Below are 21,231 nucleotides of genomic sequence, written 5' to 3'. Positions count from 1 at the left end.
AATTATAACATGCTAGGCCAAGGAGTAGAGATAATTAAGAGAACTAGTCGAGAATGCACTGGCTGTTAGAAAACGAGCACGATTTATGCGAACTCTCATCAAGGTTGGACTTAATCACCCTACAGTCAAACTAGCTGTTTGAAGTTTTGAAACCCAGCGACCCCACCCAGAAAAAAGCAGGAGAAGCACAAATTGGCGGTAGATTGGCTACCAGCTTGAGCCCGGGCTAACACAGAAGTGATTGCAGCAAGCCCGGGCAGCTGCCGGGGAGGCAAGCGGAAGAGGCGGGGCCTCGCGGGCGACGTCATCGGGGCGCCGGCGTCTCGGGGCGCCGGAGGCACGGTGCGCCTGGGAGTTTGGAGCAAACAGGCAGCGCGCGACGATGGCGGCCGCTGGTGCAGCTTTGGGGCCGTTGGTGACGGGTCTGTACGACGTGCAGGCTTTCAAGTTTGGGGACTTCGTGCTGAAGAGCGGGCTCTCCTCCCCCATCTACATCGATCTGCGGGGCATCGTGTCTCGACCGCGTCTTCTGAGTCAGGTGCTTGCCCAGGAAGGGGAAGGACTGGGCTGGGTGGCGGGAAAGAAGACCAGGAAATGTAAGAGGGTGGCAGGAATTGGGCCGTGAGTGGGAGCAAAAGAGCCAGGCAGGCAGGCCGACCTACTCTTGGTCTGGGGAGTAAGCATGAGAAGCACAGAGGCCAAGGGTTGTTGGGCTCTTAGAGAGCCGTCTGTACTTTCACCCACAGGCTTACTGCTCGCATTTTGCAAAAGCCGGAACACCCAGTTTGGAACCCTGTCTGGCACTGAAGCACACTTAGATGAATTCTGTGTTTTTAACTCTAAGAAAATTAGACTTTCGGCCGGTCGTGGTGTCTCACGACTGTAATCCCAACACTTTGGAAGGCCTAAGTGGGTGGGTCACCTGAGCCCCAGGAGTTCGAGACCAGCCTGGGTCTGGCGAGACCGCCCCCCTTTCCCCACCCGCCCCGGCTCTACAAAAAATTTAGCTGGGCGTGGTGGCGCACGCCTGGGACGCTCAGGTGGGAAGATGACCCGAGCCTGGGAGGTCAAGGCTGCAGTGAGCCGTTGTTGCGCCAGCGCACTCCAGCCTGGGCGACATTGAGACCCTGCCTCAAAAAACAAACAAGCGTATAGACCGGAAAAATGTGGGTGGGCAGAGAATTCAGTAGCTGGAAAAACACTTGTGAGAAAAGAAAAGTAGAACAATCTGAGCCATGTGATGTATGCAGAATTTATCAGAACCCAGAGAGACTTCAGCCATACTCCCTCATGCAGCCCTGGGGAACAATTATTTAAAGGAATTATGTACCTGGAATTTGTGATACAAAGAATAATGTATAGCCGATCAGTTGCTTGTGTTACTGTTTTATTTTTGAGATGAGTTATCTCTTACATCACCGAGGCTTGGAGTGCAGCCCTGTGATTATACCTCACTGCAGTCTGGAACTCCTGGGCTTCAGAGATCCTCCTGCTTCAGACGAGCGTGGTGGCTCTTGCCTGTAAAACCAACACTTTGGGAGGCTGAGGCGGGCAGGTCATTTGAAGTCTGGAGTTCAAGACCAGCCTGGCCAACATGGTGAAACCCTGCCTCTACTAAAAATGCAAAAATCAGCCAAGCATGGTGGTGCACACCTGTACTGTAATCCCAGCTACTCAGGAGGCTGAGGCAGGAGAATCGCTTGAATCCAGAAGGCGGAGGTTGCGGTTATGAGATCCAGCCCTGCACTCCAGCCTGGGGCAACAGAAGGAGACTGTCTCAAAAAAAAAAAAAAAAAAAAGAGAGCCTCTTGACTCAACCTCTGAGTGGCTGGGACTACAGGTGTGTGTCATCATGCCCACCTAATTTAAAATTTTTTTTTGTAGAGAGGAAGTCTCACTATATTGCCCAGGCTGGTCTTGAATTCCTGGGCTCAAATGATCATCCGGCCTCGGTGGCCTCCCAAGTAGCTGGGACTACAAATGCCTGGTGGCACTTCAGTTATTTCAGTGCAAATTATTGGTGAACATAGGAACTGCCTCTTCTTTTGCTTTAAAAGTCCACTTGTAACTACTGTAATCAAAGCCTATAGTCAGGGCAACTTAATTTTTTTTTTTTCAGTTGTACTTTGGGCTCTGGGGTACATGTGCACATCCTGCATCCTGCAGGACTGTTGCATAGGTACATACATGCCATGGTGGTTTGCTGTCTCCATCCCTGTCTCCACCCCATCACCTACATCAGGTATTTCTCCTGGTGTTATCCCTCCCCATCCTTCCCTCCCCTCCCCTCCACCTCCCCCACCTAGCCCAGTGAGTGTTGTTCTCTTCCCTGTGCCTAAGTGTTCTCATTGTTTATCACCTGCCTATGAGTGATAAACATGCGGTGTTTGGTTTTCTGTTCTTGTGTCAGTTTGCTGAGAATGATGGTTTCTAGATTCATACGTGTCTCTACAAAGAGCACAAACTCATCGTTTTTTTATGGCTGCATAGTATTCCATGGTGTGTATATGCCACATTTTCTTTGTCCAGTCTGTCGTTGATGGGTATTTGGTTTGGTTCCAGGTCTTGGCTGTCATAAACAGCAACACAACGAACATATGTGTGCATGTGCCTTTATAATAGAACGATTTATAATCCTTTGGGTATATACCCAGTAGTGGGATTTCTGGGTCAAATGGAATTTCTATTTCTAGATCCTTGAGACGCCACGCTGTCTTCCATAATGGTTGAACTAACTTACACTCCCACCAACAGTGTAAAAGTGTTCCTTTTTCTCCACATCCTCTCCAGCATCTGTTGTCTCCAGACTTTTTAATGATTGCCATTCTAACTGGTGTGAGATGGTATCTCAATGCAGTTTTGATTTGCATTTCTCTAATGACCAATGATGGGCATTCAATTTAGGAAAAGAAGTTCAACCATTATGGAAGACGCCACGCTGTCTTCCATAATGGTTGAACTAACTTACACTCCCACCAACAGTGTAAAGTGTTCCTTTTTCTCCACATCTTCTCCAGCATCTCTTGTCTCCAGACTTTTTCTGGCTGGTGTGAGATGGTATCTCAATGTAGTTTAGATTTGCATTTCTCTAATGACCAATGATGATGAGCATTTTTTCATATGCTTCTTGGCTGCATATATGTCTTCTTTTGAAAAGTGTCTGTTTGTATCCTTTGCCTACTTTTGAATGGGTTTGTTTTTTTCTTGTAAATTTGCTTTAGTTCTTTGTAGATTCTGGATATCAGCCCTTTGTCAGTTAGGTAGGTTGCAAAAATGTTTTCCCATTCTCTTGGTGGCTGGTTCACTCTAATGATTGTTTCTTTTGCTGTGCAGAAGCTCTTAAGTTTAATTAGATCCCGTTTGTCTATTTTGGCTTTCATTGCTGTTGCTTTTGATGTTTTAGTCCTGAAGTCCTTGCCTGTGCCTATGTCCTGAATGGTATTAGTTCTTATGTTTAAATCTTTAATCCATCTGGAGTTAATTTTTGTATAAGGTGTAAGGAAGGGGTCAAGTTTCAGCTTCCTCCATATGGCTAGCCAGTTTTCCCAACACCATTTATTAAACAGGGAATCCTTTCCCCATTGCTTGTTTTTGTCTAGTTTGTCAAAGATCAGATGGTTGTAGATGTGTGGCATTTGCAAGGCCTCTCTTCTGTTCCATTGGTCTGTATCTCTGTTTTGGTACCAGTACCATGCTGTTTTCATTACTGTAGCATTGTAGTGTAATTTGAAGTCAGTTAGTGTGATGCCTCCAGCTTTGTTCTTTTTGCTTAGAATTGACTTGGCTATACGGGCTCTCTTCTGGTTCCATATGAAGTTTAAGGTGTTTTTTTCCAGTTCTGTGAAGAAGGTCATTGGTAGCTTGATGGGGATAGCATTGAATCTATAAATTACTTTGGGCGGTATGGCCATTTTCACAATTAATTATTCCTGACCATTAGCATGGAATGTTTTTCCATCTGTTGTGTCCTCTCTTAATTCCTTGAGCAGTGGTTTGTAGTTCTCCTTGAAGAGATCTTTTACATCCTTTGTTAGTTGTATTCCTAGGTGTTTTATTCTCCTCGTAGCCATTATAAATGGGAGTCCGCTCATGATTTGGTTCTCTGTTTGTCTGTTGTTGGTGTATAGGAATGCTTGTGATTTCTGCACATTGATTTTGTATCCTGAGACTTTGCCGAAATTTCTTACTAGCCTAAGGAGGTTTGGGCTGAGACGATGGGGTCTTCTAAATACATGATCATGTCATCTGCAAATAGAAACAATTTGACTTCTTCTTTTCCTAAATTGAATGCGCTTTACTTCTTTTTCTTACCTAATTGTTCTGACTAGAACTTCCAATACCATATTGAATAGGAGTGGTAAGAGAGGGCATCCTTATCTAGTGCCAGTTTTTAAAGGAATTCTTCTAGTTTTGGCCCATTCAGTATGATATTGGCTGTGGGTTTGTCATGAATAGCTTTTATTATTTTGAGATATGTTCCATCGATACCTAGTTTATTGAGAGTTTTTAGCGTAAAGGGCTGTTGAATTTTGTCGAAGGCCTTCGCTGCATCTAGTGAGATAATCATGTGGTTTTTGTCTTTGGTTCTGTTTATGTGGTGGATTATGTTTATAGATTTGTGTATGTTGAACCAGCCTTGCATCTCTGGGATGAAGCCTGCTTGATCCTGGTGGATGAGCTTTTTGATGTGCTGTTGCATTCGGTTTGCCAGTATTTTATTGAAGATTTTTGCATCTGTGTTCATCATGGATATTGGCCTGTAGTTTTCTTTTTTAGTTGTGTCTCTGCCAGGTTTTGGTATCAGGATGATATTGGTCTCATAGAATTAGGGAGGATTTCCTCTTTTTGTATTGTTTGGAATAGTTTGAACAGGAATGGTACCAGCTGCTCTTTGTACGTCTGGTAGAATTCAGCTGTGAATGCGTCTGGACCTGGACTTTTTTGGGTTGGTAGGCTATTAATTGCTGCCTCGACTTCAGCCCTTGTTATTGATCTATTTAGATTACAACAAACATAGAGCTGTTTGTTGTAATCTCTGATGGTAATTTGTATTTCTGTGGAACCAGTGGTGATATCCCCTTTATCGTTTTTTATTGCATCTATTTGATTATTCTCTCTTCTTTGTTATTAATCTGGCTAGTGGTCTATTTTGTTGATCTTTTCAAAAAACCAGCTCCTGGGTTTATTGATTTTTTGAAGATTTTTTTGTGTCTCTATCTCCTTCAGTTTTGCTCTGATCTTAGTTATCTCTTGTCTTCTGCTAGGTTTTGAGTTTTTTTAATCTTGCTTCTCTCTTTCAATTTTGAGGATAGGGTGTTGATTTTAGATATTTCCTTGTTTCTCATGTGGGCATTTATTGCTATAAATTTCCCTCTAGACACTGCTTTAAATGTGTCCCAGAGAATCTGGTACGTTGTGTCTTCGTTCTTGTTGGTTTTGAAGAACATCTTTATTTCTACCTTCATTTCATTGTTTATCCATTTGTCATTCAGGAGCAAGTTGTTCAGTTTCCATGTGATTGTGCAGTTTTCAATGCTTTTCTTAATTTTGAGTTCTAATTTGATTGCGCTGTGGTCTGAGAGACTTATGATTTCCATTCTTTTGCATTTGCTGAGGAGGGATTTACTTCCAATTATGGGGTCAGTTTTAGAGTAAGTATGATGTGGTGCTAAGAAGAATGTGTATTCTGTGGATTTGAGATGGAGTGTTCTGTAAATGTCTATCAGGTCCGCTTGGTCCAGATCTGCATTCAAGTCCTGGATATGCTTGTTGACTTTCTGTCTCGTTGATCTGTCCAATATTGTCAGTGAAGTGTTAAAGTCTTCCACTATTATTGTGCAGGAGTCTAAGTCTCTTTGTAGGTCATTAAGAACTTGCTTTATGTATCTGGGTACTCCTGCACTGGGTGCATATATATTTAGGATAGTTAGCTTTTCTTGTTGCATTGATCCTTTTACCATTATGTAATGTCCTCCTTTGTCTCTTTTGATCTTTGTTAGTTTAAAGTCCATTTTATCAGAGACTAGGATTGCTACCCCAGCTTTTTTTTGCTCTTCATTTGCTTGATAAATCTTCTATTCCTTTATTTTGAGTCTGTGTGAGTCTTTGCATGTGATATGGGTCTCCTGAATACAGCACACCGATGGATCTTGACTTTTTATCCAGTTTGCCAGTCTGTGTCTTTTGATTGGGGTATTTAGGCCATTTACATTCAACATCAATATTGTTATGTTTGAATTTGATCCTGCCAGTTTATTACCGGCTTGTTGTTTTGCCTGTTAGTTGACGCGGTTTCTTCATTGCATTGTTGTTCTTTCCATTTGGTACGTTTTTGCAGTGGCTGGTACTGGTTGTTCCTTTCCATGTTTAGTACTTCCTTCAGGAGCGCATGTACGGCAGGTTTTGTAGCGATGAAATCTCTCAGCAATTGCTTGTTTGTAAATGATTTTATTTCTCCTTCACTTATGAAGCTTAGTTTGGCCAGATATGAAATTCTGGTTTGAAAGTTCTTTTCTTTAAGGATGTTGAATACTGGCCCCCACTCCCTTCTAGCTTGTAGGGTTTCTGCTGAGAGATCTGCTGTGAGTCTAATGGTCTTTCCTTTGTGGGTGACTCGACCTTTCTCTCTGGCTGCCCTTAGCATTTTTCCCTTCATTTCAGCTCTGCTGAATCTGATGATTTTGTGCCTGGGATTGCTCTTCTTGAGTAATGTCTTTGTGGTGTTCTCTGTATTTCCTGGATTTGAATGTTGGCCTGCCTTGTTAGGTTGGGGATGTTCTCCTGGATAATATCCTGAAGAGTGTTTTCCAACTTGAATTCATTCTCCCTGTCACATTCAGGTACGCTGATTAAGGGTAGATTAGGTCTTTTCACATAATCCCATATTTTTTGGAGGCTTTGTTCATTTCTTTTCACTCTTTTTTCTCTAATCTTGCCTTCTCGTTTTATTTCGTTGATTTGATCTTCAATCTCTAATATCCTCCTTTCTTCTGCTTGATCGATTTGGCTATTGAAACTTGTGTATGCTTCATGAAGTTCTTGTGCTGTGTTTTTCAGCTCTATCAAGTCATTTATGTTCTTCCGTAAGCTAGTTATTCTAGTTAGAATTTTGTCTAACCTTTTTTTCAAGGTTCTTAGTTTCTTTGCATTGGGTTAGAACATGGTCTTTTAACTCAGAGAAGTTTGTTATTGCCCACCTTCTGAAGCCTGCTTCTGTCAGTTGGTCAAACTCATTTCTGTCTTGCTTTGTTCCCTGGATGGTGAGGAGTTGTGATCCCTGGGAGGGGAAGAGGTGCTCTGGTCATTGATGGTTTCATCCTTTTTGTGCTGGTTTCTTCCCATCTGTGGATTTATCTCCCTTTGATCTTTGAAGTTGGTGATTTTGGGAGAAATCTCTTGAGTGGACGTCCTTTCTGTTGTGGTTGGAGCTATATCTTTTTTGGCCTGTAGAGGCACTGTTGGTCTGCCTTGGATTCAGTCTGGTTGCTGGGTGGGTGGTCTTCCCTTGAGTTTTGTTTGCAGGTAAGATTAGCCCCACCTTCCCTTGGTGTCTCTCTTTCTCTGAGCTTGATCTTCCCACTTGGGGTCAAATTGGTGTATTCGCTGCCAAGCTCTCTGTGCAGGCTTCAGTTTGAGTCTTGTGGGGAGGGTGGGGCCTGCCAGGCATTATGGCCTATTTCCCTGCTTTCAACTCTGCCTCTTTCTGTGGGACAGGTTGTTCCATCCCGCTGGCATTAGTCCAGACTTCCACCCAGATCCATGCTGACAACTTGCAGCACCAGGTGGGAGCCTTGCTCAGATTTGCATCAACAACCCATGGTGCCCTTCAATCTGATGGGGCTCTCGTGGACTGTGGGTTGCACGAGGGATGAGGTAAGCACAGGATCCGAATTGGAGCACCTAGAGGGTGAAGTCCCCGACCCTCTGAGCCAGCTGCACGTTCCAGGTGGGGACGCGTCCCATCCTATATTGGTTCGCCCTCCCTGGTCAGGTCTTGCCCTGCTTCGGCTCCTTCCCTGGTCTATTTTCAGAGTCCTGCCAGTCCCACCGAAACGAACCCGGTACCTTGCATGGAATCATGAAGTCCTCTAGCCCTCTGCATCTCATTCACTGGGAGCTGCATTCCGGTGTTGTCTCCTCTCAGCCATCTTAGAAAAATGGCAACTTAAATTTATGCTTCAGGTTGCAGCCCTTGAACTTGGCACAAATTTGTGTTCTACTTATATTAATTTTGCCTCAGCTTCTTCCTCTTAGGTCCACACTTCGAAGGGCTGTTTGGAAAGGGGAGTTGAATTTTGCACTGTGTGGCTAGGAACAGTAATTAAGACCAGAAAGTAGACATATTGGGAAAGCAGTTTTTTAGTAAATATAAGGAAAATTTTTGTACAAATTAGAGGTTTCTAACACAGTGCTTCTAAACTTTGAGTGTATATGAATTATCTTGGAATTTTGTTAAAATGCAGAACCCAGTTCTGTAGCTCTGGGGCTGGATCTGAGGTTGTGTGCTTCTAACAAGGTGCCAGTTGAAACTGCAGACTGCACTGAGTAGAGTGCCCTGAATAATTGGTTTCCAATAGAGTTTGCTACTAGCCACGTGTTGCTATTGAGCATTGTGAATTTTTAAGTTTAGTCACATATGATTAGTGGCTATCATATTGGACTGCATAGGTAGAAGACATTATAAGTTCCCTCAGCACGCTTAACAGTTACGTTCACTGGGCAACACTGTGTGTAGTTATTGTAAAAATATTGAAGGTAGGTTGGACTATTTAAAGTTGCAGTAGTTTGGACTATTTCTCACCATCCAGATTCTTGCTGTGATATACTCAGCAGTGCCGAGAATTACTAAGGATTTTCTAGTGTAAAATTCATTTATTTATTTTAAATAACAGAAAAAGTTTTTTTGATAAGCAGATCATGGTGCGTGTGTGCGTGTGTGTGTGGGCGTATATATTTTGGAGATTAACTGGGGAGGAGTTCAAAACATAGACTTGGGTATGACAAAATTTCTTTACACATCTGATTAATGCAAATAGGATTTCTCAACACTTACACCCCCAAAAGCAATAGAATTTATGCTAAACTCTAACTTCCTTGTAATAAGTGATATTTGACTACAGTACTATATATATGTACATTAGTGTACATAAAGTAATTGGAGAGGAAAGGTAGCATTAACCCACGAAGAAATACATTTTCCAAATCTGTTTTTTCCCTCTGTCAAAATTTGCAGATGATGTTTTAATTAGTCATATGCTTATAATAATTGTAATGATATACAGGAGAATTCTCTTTTTTAAAAAGTACAATTTCCATTTTATTTTCCTCTAGAGAATAGTTTCTCTTCAGTCCTTAAGGATTCAGTTGCTTACATGGTCTTGGGTGAGGGTCATGAGGCAGCACCCACAGGTTTAAATCAGGGTGGGGTGTTTGGTCCCTGTGGGATTTACAAGATGAATTGCTGACTACCTTGCTATGAATGGCACAACTCACACTGTAATGTAGCTTCATACACAGCTTGGGAAGAACATAGGAGGCAAAGACGCACACTGCAGAAATGTCCCTGACTGCCGTGGCCTCTACTATGTTTTGCATGACAGGCTTCTTTTTTTTTTTTTTTTTTTTTTTTGAGACAGAGTTTTTTTTGCTCTTGTTACCCAGGCTGGAGTGCAATGGCGCAATCATCTCGGCTCACCACAACCTCTGCCTCCTGGGTTCAAGCAATTCTCCTGCCTCAGCCTCCCGAGTAGCTGGGATTACAGGCACATGCTACCATGCCCAGCTAATTTTTGTATTTTTAGTAGAGACAGGGTTTCACCATGTTGACCAGAATGGTCTCGATCTCTTGACCTTGTGATCCACCTGCCTCAGCCTCCCAAAGTGCTGGGATTACAGGCGTGAGCCACCGCGCCCGGCGGACAGGCTTCTTAATAGCCTTTTCCTTGGGCATGCATCGGACATAGAATGTGCCACTAGTGGCCACAGCCCTTTTTGGCACAATTCTTTGTCATCTTGGAAGTAAGGACCTGAGAAAACTACAGAAGAGTTCTTGACACTTAGAGACTTACAGTCATGGGAAATTTTTTTAATTACCGTTTTAACTTTCATTTTACATAAATATAGATAAGTGTGACAGAGAGGGATCAGTAAAAGCTTTTCAAGTACAATCATATTTAGAGTAAAATTCTGTGGACACAGTGGAGTGAAAATATGAGTTGGAAAAAGATGTAAAAAGTTTTAAACTTTTCAGCGTTCAGCAATTTCATGTTTTGTTTTGTTTTGTTTAATGAAGATGGTGGGTATCCAGTCACCTGTAGCATTTGTATTCCAACTAAAAATACAAAAATTAGCTGGGCATGGTGGTGGGCACCTGTAGTCCCAGCTACTCAGGAGGCTGAGGCAGGAGAATTGCTTGAACCCAGGAGGCAGAGGTCGCAGTGAGCCGAGATCACACCACGGCACTCCAGCCTGGTGCTTGGCGACAGAGTGAGACTCTGTCTCAAAAAAAAAAAAAAGAGTGATAAAACAGTTCTGAGATAACATGTTAACATTTTTTGTACTAGAAATTACATTCTCTGCAACTTAAAATGCTCATAGATATTTTTGTTACTCTTTAGAAGTACTGGAGGCAAGCTGTGATCTAGTTCACAAAGCAACTCAGTGATTGTTTGCCTTTCTTTTTAAAAAATGAGGTGGTTTTGCATGGGAATGTGTATTCTGACATTAAACTTTGATGATTTATGTAGAAAAGGAGAGATTATAAAATAGTAATTCACACAATAGGTTCCATATTTATGAATTTTTTTTTTCAAAAAAAGACAAAAAAAAATTTATTGCCATAAATTAATGCAGTAGGTATATCTGAGAAAAAGCACACATCAGTTGTTTAGGGCAATAAGCACCTCTAGCACATTGCCCGTGTGTTCCCCAAGCTGCCTTCTGCTGCTGCTTGAGATAGCTCCATCTCGCTTCTGTTTGGCTTTTTGCTCCTGGAACTTTCTGTCTCCAATCACAGACATGGCCGTCTCCAGATTGGAACTCTGGATCCTCTTCTCTGCATAGTTGGTGACTCACTCCAAGTTCACTGCACCGCCGTCATGTTTCCGTGGCTTCTCGGGAGGTCGCTCTGGGCCACTGGTCTCAGTCTCTGCAACTCCAGCTCCACATCCCCTTCGGTCACCATATCTAGTTCCTGAAATTTCTTAATCGAAGACTTCTTTCAGGAAATATAACTAAAAGACGATAGGTTTAGATACTCAGCATAATAGGTTCCTGAGGGAAACCAGGAAGTTAGGGGACCATCCTTAGTCTTTGGGGTGAACATCATGAGCTTTCCCAATACATCTCAGGTTGCCTTCAGAACAGATTCTAAATCTGGCTGAATAGGTTCATTTTTATGTTTTTGTTTTGTTTTGTTTTGTTTGTTTGTTTGTTTTAGAGACGTTTCACCATGTTGGTCAGACTGGTCTTGAACTCCTGACCTCAGGTAATCTACCTGACTCAGCCTCCCAAAGTGCTGGGATTACAGGCGTGAGCCACCGCACCCGACCTCCATTCTTATATTTTTAGATTTATATTTGTGTACTGGGTTTATGGAGAAGGTAATAAACAGGCATTTGTTTTTTTTCTCCAATCAGGTTTGAGACTTACCCACTAGGTTATTATTGTCTTTAATGTTATGTTGTCATATGTTTATACACCATTTAAAATCATTAAAACATAGTTTATGTGTCCATTTCTTACAGGTTGCAGATATTTTATTCCAAACGGCCCAAAATGCTGGGATCAGTTTTGACACAGTGTGTGGAGTACCTTATACAGCGTTACCATTGGCTACAGTTATCTGTTCAACCAATCAAATTCCAATGCTTATTAGAAGGAAAGAAACAAAGGATTATGGTAAAATAAAAGTAACATAAGCATTACGTTAATTAATCTGTAACATAATACTGTTAGAATTTTTTTCTCCTCTGTGCACTAATGTTTTAGCAGAGTCATCTTGAGTCCTTTAAGTTGTTACTGCCGGTGGAATTTGTAACTGTTACTATAAGTCACCTTCCTTTTTTTAGAGTCTAGGGGTGAAAAGCTTTGTAGTAATTGAAAAAAGGTGCTTTTTGTGGTACTGTATCTATGAAACCCCAACTTTTTTTTTTTCCACCAGTCCTTCCCTCATCAGCAAAATTTAACAGCACATACTTTCCCAATAGGTTTGTATTTAAACTTCATAAAAAAGTAATGCATGGATAAAATTATTCTCAAACAGTGTAAATACCTAGAGAGATGCTTTTGTGGGTTCATGGCAATAGATTATCAGGTGGCTTGCTTTAAAAACTGATAACTGGACCAGCCACCATGGCTCAGACCTGTAATCCCAGCACTTTGGGAGGCGGAGGTGGGCGGATCATTTGAGGTCAGGTGAGAGCAGCCTGACCAACATGGTGAAACCCCGTCTCTACTAAAAATACAAAAATTAGCTGGGCGTGGTGATGTGCCCCTGTAATCTCAGCTACTTGGGAAGCTGAGATAGAAGACTAGCTTGAACTGGTAAAGTGGAGGTTGCAGTGAGCCGAGATCACACCACTGTACTCCAGCCTTGGGGACAGAGTGAGACCCTATTTAAAAAAAAAAAACAAAAAACCTGAAAATCGGCCAGGCGCAGTGCCTCACACGTAATCCGAGCACTTTGGGAGGTCAAGGCAGGAGGATAGCTTGAGCCCAGGAGTTGGAGACCAGCTTTGGCAACATAGTGAGACCTTGTCTCTACAAAAAATTGAAAAAAAGAATAAAAAATTAGCTGAGTGTCGAAGTTACATGGGAGGCTGAGGCAGGAGGATGGCTTGAGCCCAGGAGTTGAAGGTTGCAGTGCGGTATGAATGCACCACTGCGCTGCACCCTGGGTGACAGAGCAATACTATCAAAAAATAAATAAATAAAACCTGAAAATCAATCTTAATGATAGTAAGGAATTAATGGACTTTTTTGTTTATGTTGGTGTATTAGTGTTTTGTTACTTTTTTTGGAAACACATCCTTTTACAGATGCATTCTAAAAATTTTTGTGATAGAAGAAGAAACATACTAATTGAGTTTTTGCTGTGAAGAGCAGCGTTAATTTTTCTGTTTTTGGATTTTTTTTGAGACAAGGTCTCACTCTGTTGCCTCGGCTGGTCTTGAACTCCTGGTCTCAAACCGTCTTCCTGCCTCAGCCTCCCAAAGTGCTGGAATTACAGGTGTGAGCCACTGCACCCAGCTGAGATTTTCCGAGCTAAAAAAAAATTTTCTATATGAATCCCTATGCATAAGAAAACTCTTGTTTCTATTTTATTATTTTACATTTTAAAAATTTTTTCTAGAATTAAAGTATGCATTTTAAAATATACTGTAAGTACTTGTAGTCTTGTGTTCTAGCTTAAGCTCATTTAATTAAACTTGCAGTTGTTCAAGGGGAGGAAGGGATTTGATGAGTCTATAAAGTCTACAGCCCAAGTTACTTACATATTGTAGATTGTCTGAAAAATAGTCTATAGTGGGATTTGGGGTAGAGACGTATATATTTAGTCACATTGCATTATATAATCTTTAGATTGTAGTAATGGATTTAAATGATTGCTGAATATTTTTCCTTCTGAATTTATATCTTCAAAAAGCCAATTGTTTGGCTGATCTTGAATAGTAAACTTATAATACTTTGATGGGAAAATGAATTATTTCATTGATGATACTGGATTATTCTGTGTTTCATAACTTTCCTTGATCTAGGTGATCTTGCTGTAAGAAACTCTGTATTTAGGCTGGATGTGGTGGGTCACACCTGTAATCTTAGCACTTAGGAAGTCTGAGGTGGGAGGATTACTTGAGCTCAGGAGTTTGAGACCAGCCTGGGCAACATAAATGAGACCTTATCTCTATGATAAAACAAATTTTTTTTAATTAAAAAACTCCAAAAATAAAAAAAACCTCCATATTTGAAAATTTGATCATAAACACATTTAGCAGTGTTTATAATGTAAAATAATTTACTTGTTTTACTATAAATATACTATATGTGTAACTGGCAAGTTTGGTATACACACGCACACATATACATATATATTTAAATTTAGAATCAGCAGAATTTTTTCTTTTCTAGGAACTAAGCGTCTTGTAGAAGGAGCTATTAATCCAGGCGAAACCTGTTTAATAATTGAAGATGTTGTCACCAGTGGATCTAGTGTTTTGGAAACTGTTGAGGTTCTTCAGAAGGAGGGCTTGAAGGTCACTGATGCCATAGTGCTGTTGGACAGAGAGCAGGGAGGCAAGGACAAGTTGCAGGCACATGGGATTCGCCTCCACTCAGTGTGTACATTGTCCAAAATGCTGGAGATCCTCGAGCAGCAGAAAAAAATTGATGCTGAGATGGCTGGGAGAGTGAAGAGATTTATTAAGGAGAATGTCTTCGTGGCAGGGAATCAAAATGGTTCTCCCTTTTCTGTAAGGGAAACACCCAAAGAACTCAGCTTCGGTGCACGTGCAGAGCTGCCCAGGATCCACCCAGTTGCATCGAAGCTTCTCAGGCTTATGCAAAAGAAGGAGACCAATCTGTGTCTGTCTGCTGATGTTTCAGAGGCCAGAGAGCTGTTGCAGCTAGCAGATGCTTTAGGACCCAATATCTGCATGCTCAAGACTCATGTAGATATTTTGAATGATTTTACTCTGGATGTGATGGAGGAGTTGATAACTCTGGCAAAACGCCATGAGTTCTTGATATTTGAAGACCGAAAATTTGCAGATATAGGAAATACGGTGAAAAAGCAGTATGAAGGTAAGTGTAGTATTCAAGAATCTGCAAAAATCAGAAATCCAGCTTAAACTGGCTGAAGAAAAAAAAGGAAATGCTCATGTCACTGAAAGTCCATTCACAGAGCAGGCTGTCAAGCATGGTTGGATCCAGGAGCTCAAGTGATGTCTTCATGACCTGCTTTCTTTCCGTCTCTCAGCTCTGCTTTCTTCTCTGTTGCCTTCTTTCTCAGGTAGGCATACTCAACATGCTCACCCCAAGCCAATCACTCTAGCTTGGGATATAGAATACCTTCATTAGCTAGCCTGGACAGTCTGCTCTGCAGTTGTGAGGTTGTTAATTCTATTTGACCTTCTTTTTTTTTTTTTTTTAATTGTATTTGAGCTCTGGGGTACATGTGCACATCCTGCATCCTGCATCCTGCAGGATTGTTACATGGGTACATACATGCCTATTTGACCTTCTTGAAGTAAGAACCAGGCAGAGATAGTTTTCTTAAAGAAAATGGGTATGCTGATACCAGAAGAAGTTATGTGTCTGGCCAAGCAAGTATGACAGATATCTCTGGCAGAATATGATGTTTTGAATGAAAATTCCACATAAAGGAAACAATGAAAAAGAGTATAAAATAGTAAGATTGGCTGGATGTGGTGGCTCACACCTGTAATCCTAGCACTTTGGGCGGCCAAGACAGGTGGATCATCTGAGGTCAGGAGTTGGAGACCAGCCTGGCCAACAAGGTAAAACCCCATCTCTACTAAAAAAAATAGATATATATACAAAAATTAGCTGGGTATGGTGGGGCACGCCTGTAGTTCCAGCTACTCGGGACGCTGAGGCAGGAGAATTGCTTGAACTGGGAAGCGGAGATTGCAGTGAGCCGAGGTCGTGCCACTACACTCTAGCCTGGCGACAGAGTGAGACTACGTCTCAAAAAAAGAAAAAAAAGTTAAGATTTATTTGTGGTCGGGCACAGTGGGTCATGCCTATAATCCCAGTACTTTGGGAGGCCAAGGCGGGCAGATCACCTGAGGTTAGGGGTTTGAGACCAGCCTGACCAACATGGAGAAACCCCGTCTCCACTAAAAATACAAAATTAGCCAGCCATGGTGGTGCATGCTGGTAATTCTAGCTACTCGGAAGGCTGAGGCAGGAGAATTGCTTGAACCTGGGAGGTGAAGGTTGCGGTGAGCCAAGATGGTGCCATTGCACTCCAGCCTGGGCAACAGAAGTGAAACTCCATCTGAAAAAAAAAAAAAAAGATTTATTTATAGCAGAAAAAGTTCTACTGATAAACATTCTTTATATAAAATAGTGTATGTGTTGGTTGAGAAAAATGCTTAGTTCTACTGCCTATTTTCTGTAAATTTGTCTGTTTTTACAACTATGGTCAGACTGTATTTTAATACATTTTTCACTTAACCCTGTAACGATATTGGTGTTGGTATTTAACATTTTTTTGTAGGCATCTTTGAGGTAATTTCTTTAATGTGTGCATGTTCAGAAGCTATTTCTTTTAAACAGATTTGTCTTTAAGTGACTTCTTCCTATGCTTAAGATGTCCTGCCGTCGTCACATTGCCCAACTTACTTTAGCCAACTGACTGGTGTAAGAGTTTTATACAAAACTCTTCAGGTCTACATAGAGGTTTTTCAAAAATTAGGCCTTTTACTCTCTACTTTTTTTTTTTTTTTTTTTTGAGACGGAGTTTTGCTCTTGTTACCCAGGCTGGAGTGCAATGGCGTGATCTTGGCTCACCGCAACCTCCACCTCCTGGGTTCAAGCAATTCTCCTGCCTCAGCCTCCTGAGTAGCTGGGATTACAGGCACGTGCCACCATGCCCAGCTAATTTTTTTTTTTTTTTTTTTTTTAGTAGAGACAGGGTTTCACCATGTTGACCAGGATGGTCTCGATCTCTCGACCTCGTGATCCACCTGCCTCGGCCTTCCAAAGTGCTGGGATTATAGGCTTGAGCGCCCAACCATCTACTTTCCACTTTTAAAAGGAATATAGTTGCCTATTGAAATTAGATCGCTAAGGAGACCTAAGGAACGCATAGAAATGTTGAGCGATAGTAAAGCTGCTGAGAGACCTCTGCAGAGTGAAAACTTATTATCTTCAAGAATTTTATTTTTTTGAGACAGGGTCTTGCTCTGTCACCCAGGCTGGAGTGCCGTGGTGCAATCTTGCCTCACCGCAACCTCCGCCTCCTGGGCTCAAGCGATCCTCCCACCTCAGCCTCCCAAGTAGCTGGGACTACAGGTATGTGCCACCATACCTGGCTAATTTTTTGTGTTTTTGGTGGAGATGCAGTTTTGCCATGATGCCCAGGCCGGTGTTGAACTCCTAAGCTTAAGCAATCTGCTTACCTCAGCCTCCCAAAGTACTGGGATTACAGACATGAGCCACAGTGAGGAACTTTAAATTGTTGTTATTCTTGGCATCAACAAATGTTTGTCTTTACTGGAGTCCCTTTCTAATAGTTTGAGCTGTATTTGTGGTCATGAGCTTCAGCCTGCAAGGAAAAACGGTCCTGCTAGTTTTGCTGATAAGCCAAGTGCAGACCTTGGAAGTTTTTTTCCTCATTGTGATCTCTCACCCAGCTGCTTACCTAAATAACAGTTAAATTTTTCACAGAGGGAACCATGGGTCTGCTGATAATCACTAAAGTTCCTGAAGTGTTTGATTCTCTCATTAGCATGTTACTAGAAGATTATTTCATATCGTAGTTGGTTGATTGGACAAAAGGTTAGAGGTTTTTGTTAGAAAATTAAAAATCTTTTTCTCCCTTCTTCTTAGGAGGTATCTTTAAAATAGCTTCCTGGGCAGATCTAGTAAATGCTCACGTGGTGCCAGGCTCAGGAGTTGTGAAAGGCCTTCAGGAAGTGGGCCTGCCTTTGCATCGGGGGTGCCTGCTCATTGCGGAAATGAGCTCCACCGGCTCCCTGGCCACTGGGGACTACACTAGAGCAGCGGTAAGTGATGGAGGGACGGGGTGAGAGGAGGCAGGGGCTGCTTTGCTGTATGCTATAGGGCAAGAAAATATCTCTTAATCTGGCATCTTTGGAACCTCTGCCAAAAAAAAAAAAAAAAAAAAAAAAAAAATCCAGCTCTTGTTAGTATGACAGTGTACTAATGCTAATTGGGTAAAATTCCTTGATAGTTAATAGCATTTTATGTTGTGTAGTGGATACTTCAGGAATTTGTATTGTACTCCAAGAGAAACTTTGAGAGCCAGATAATTAGTCAAAACACTTACTAAATCTACCAGGACTTTAAGATAATTGTTTTTTTTCATCTCACCATGAGTTGAGAAAAGATAAGAGCTTCCCAGACATGTAGTTTCTCAGAATCTCCCGAGTCCTACAGAGATGCACGTTCCCATGACAGCAACCCACATGCAGTGGTTTTCTCTTATTCTTGTCAGATATTTTAGAATATAATACTACTTTTTAAAAAATTGTCATGGGGGCTGGGCACAGTTGTTCACATCTGTAATCATAGCATTTTGGGAGGCCAAGGTGGGAGGATTGCTTAAGGTCATGAGTTTGAGACCAGCTTGACATCATAGTGAGAACTTTACAAAAAAAAGGAAAAAGCAAATTAACCAGGCATGATGGTACATGCCTATAGTCCCAGTTATTTGGGAGGCTGAGGTGGGAGGATCACTTGAGGCTGCAAGGTGAAGGCTGCAGGGAGCTATGATCATGCCATTGTACCTCAGCATGGCAAGAGTAAAAGCCTATCTCAAAAACTAAAAAAAAAAAAAAAATCCCTAAGAAAATCCCCACGATTTTTTTCCCTATTTGAAAATTCTAGAAGTAACGGATTTCTGTTTTTTTTTCATATTTCAAAGACTATCTGGAGACTTAATAGAACTCATATGGCTCTACGGTCAGATTTTAACCCCATCCCTGAATTGACTGTAGATGTCTGATTTCCCAACTCTCACAAGCACAGGAGCCATGAGTCAGTTTTAATATTTGGCATTCTGGCAGTCTGGGTCTGGCTCAAGGATAAGACATGACTTGTTTGTTGGCAGTAGTACTTGATGGCAAGAATGTATCAAATGAGTCTTAGGTCTCGGGGAAGTACCAAATCAGAAAGCCAGGCAGACCTTCTAAGGGCACTTTTATGAATGTGAGGTAATAGTATAGAAATCGGGGAGGACAGTTGATGTTACAGAAGAGGGAAAGTGGTAGAGGTAAGGTTTCTTTAGCTCTTGAAAGCGTATCTGTTCTTTATGTGACAGCTGCCTCTGGATGTGAAGTACCCTGTCTGTGTAGTCAGTAAGCCTTGAATGTGGTTTCATACCATTGTAATGTATTCTAGAGTACTCATCTCAAATCCATTATGGAAGTAGGTGAGTCACCAAGCATTATTAGAAATAAGTAATTATGCAGCATGTTGATTTTAGATGCATATGGTATAGGATTTTTGTTTTAAGTATGGTTTATTGTGGGAAGGGATGGGAAAGGGTCATCTCAGAGTCTTACTGAAGCAAATGTGTTTCATAATGGTTTCGATCTAAGATGACCTGTTTCAGATATAGGGAGTTTATATATATGGAAAAGGTGTCTGTAATACAGCAAAGTTTCTAACTGGATAATAGAGCATAAGCTGGGCATGGTAACTCACACCTTTAACCCCAGCACTTTAGGAGGCCAACTTGGGGGGATCCCTTGAGCCCAGGAGTTCAAGACCAGCCTGGGCAATATAGGGAGACCCTATGTCTATTTTTTTTTTTAAGTTTTTTAAAAAAAATAGAGCATATTTTTACTTTTATTCTGTGTGATTAACTTTTATTGTAATATGTTCTGTTACATTCCATTTAGGTTAGAATGGCTGAGGAGCACTCTGAATTTGTTGTTGGTTTTATTTCTGGTTCCCGAGTAAGCATGAAACCAGAATTTCTTCACTTGACTCCAGGAGTTCAGTTGGAAGCAAGAGGTAAATCTAAATCTCTTCACTGGTCATGGTTATTCCGAAAATGCTTCTTTACCCATGGCAGGCAAAATACTTTGCATGTTTTTATACATTTGCTTAAGAGAAGCCTTCTTAGTCTAGAACAATAATGAATCAGCCCTTTGGTAACTGTGTGTCTTTGGACAAGTCAGTTTACTTCTTTTAGTCTCATTTTCTTAATCTGTAAAGCGGGGATGATAACAGTATTGACCTCATAAGGTAATCAAGAGGGTTTAATGAGAACATGTAGGGTATTTAACACACTGTCTTGGCACAGAGTAAATATTCTGTACTTGTAAGCCCTTATAATTCTTTGACTAAATACTGTAGTTAGGATTTAGGCTGTTAAGAATACTTAAAGTATCTTGAATTTGGAAGATAATAAGCCATTTAATACAATGCTTCTAGAACAGCAGAATTTAATGAAATAAAAAAGCAAAATTTAAGGATTAAGATTTATGCATAGTCTGTGACCACTTGATGGGGTTGTGACAGAAAGGTTCTTGTATATGGTAGTGGTTTAGACTTGCTCAACAGTGCATTGTGGTGATTCTGAGATGTATGCTAAACTTTTCTTAAATTGTGAGGCCAGTCTTTTTTGTATTTTTTTGATATTGAAACTTTCTTGGCAGCATATGAGTTTTACTTTATTTTTAAAATATATTGTTAAGCTACAGATGATCTAAAATTTGACCTTGAGGAAGTATATATTCAAGGCAATTTGAATCTATGATTTTGGGGAAAAAATTACTTGAAAAAAATAATAAATAAGGCCAGGTGCAGTGGCTCATGCCTGTAATCCCAGCACTTAGGGAGGCCGAGGTGGGCAGATCACTTGAGGTCAGGAGTTCGAGACCAGCTTGGCCAACATGGTGAAACTCCATCTCTGCTAAATACACAAAAATTAGCTGGGCATGCTGATGTGTGCTTATAATCTCAGCTACTTGGGAGGCTGAGCCAGGAGAATTGCTTGAATTCGGGAGGCGGAGGTTGCAGTGAGCCAAGATTGTACCACTGCACTCCAGCCTGGGTGACAGAGCAAGACTCTGTCTCAAAAAAATAAATAAAATAAATAAATAAAAATAATCTTTACCATTGAAAAGGAGATGGTGGTGAGCATCTTTCTCCATTTGAGGTCTCTGGCCTACCACAGTGAGTCTCTTCAGCTTCTGTTTTTACCTACTTGCTGTACAAAAGGGGAATGAAAATGGAAGTATTTTTTTTTTAACGTTTTTTTTCTGGAGAGGGCATCTTGCTCTGTCACCCAGACTGGAGTGCAATGGCGGAATCTCCGGCTCACTGGAATCTCTACCTCCCAGGTTCAAGCGATTCTCCTGCCTCAGCTTCCTGAGTAGTTGGGATGACAGGCATGTACCACCACACCTCGCTAATTTTTGTATTCTTAGTAGAGACAGAGTTTCGCCATGTTGGTCAGGCTGGTCTTGAACTCCTGACCTCAGGTGATCTGCCTGCCTTGGCTTCTCAAAGTGC

General features: G+C 41.4%; 1 protein-coding gene and 1 pseudogene across 1 annotated transcript in view; one reads left to right on the top strand and one right to left on the bottom strand.

The window, feature by feature from the left end:
* Positions 1 to 321: 321 nt before the first annotated feature.
* Positions 322 to 21,231, top strand: part of UMPS (uridine monophosphate synthetase) — a 35,043-nt gene continuing 14,133 nt past the window's right edge. Inside the window, exons 1-5 of the mRNA XM_003941668.3 lie at positions 322 to 538; positions 11,745 to 11,898; positions 14,128 to 14,799; positions 17,575 to 17,750; positions 19,611 to 19,725. Of these exons, the coding sequence (XP_003941717.1) occupies positions 383 to 538; positions 11,745 to 11,898; positions 14,128 to 14,799; positions 17,575 to 17,750; positions 19,611 to 19,725 (1,273 nt within the window). The 5' untranslated portion in view covers positions 322 to 382. The remainder of the gene's footprint in view (positions 539 to 11,744; positions 11,899 to 14,127; positions 14,800 to 17,574; positions 17,751 to 19,610; positions 19,726 to 21,231) is intronic.
* Positions 10,878 to 11,182, bottom strand: LOC120367141 (huntingtin-interacting protein K-like; annotated as a pseudogene).

Source organism: Saimiri boliviensis, chromosome 8 (genome assembly GCF_048565385.1).
Source record: "Saimiri boliviensis isolate mSaiBol1 chromosome 8, mSaiBol1.pri, whole genome shotgun sequence".
Classification (NCBI taxonomy): Eukaryota; Metazoa; Chordata; class Mammalia; order Primates; family Cebidae; genus Saimiri; species Saimiri boliviensis.
This window is presented reverse-complemented; position numbering and strand designations above follow the sequence as displayed.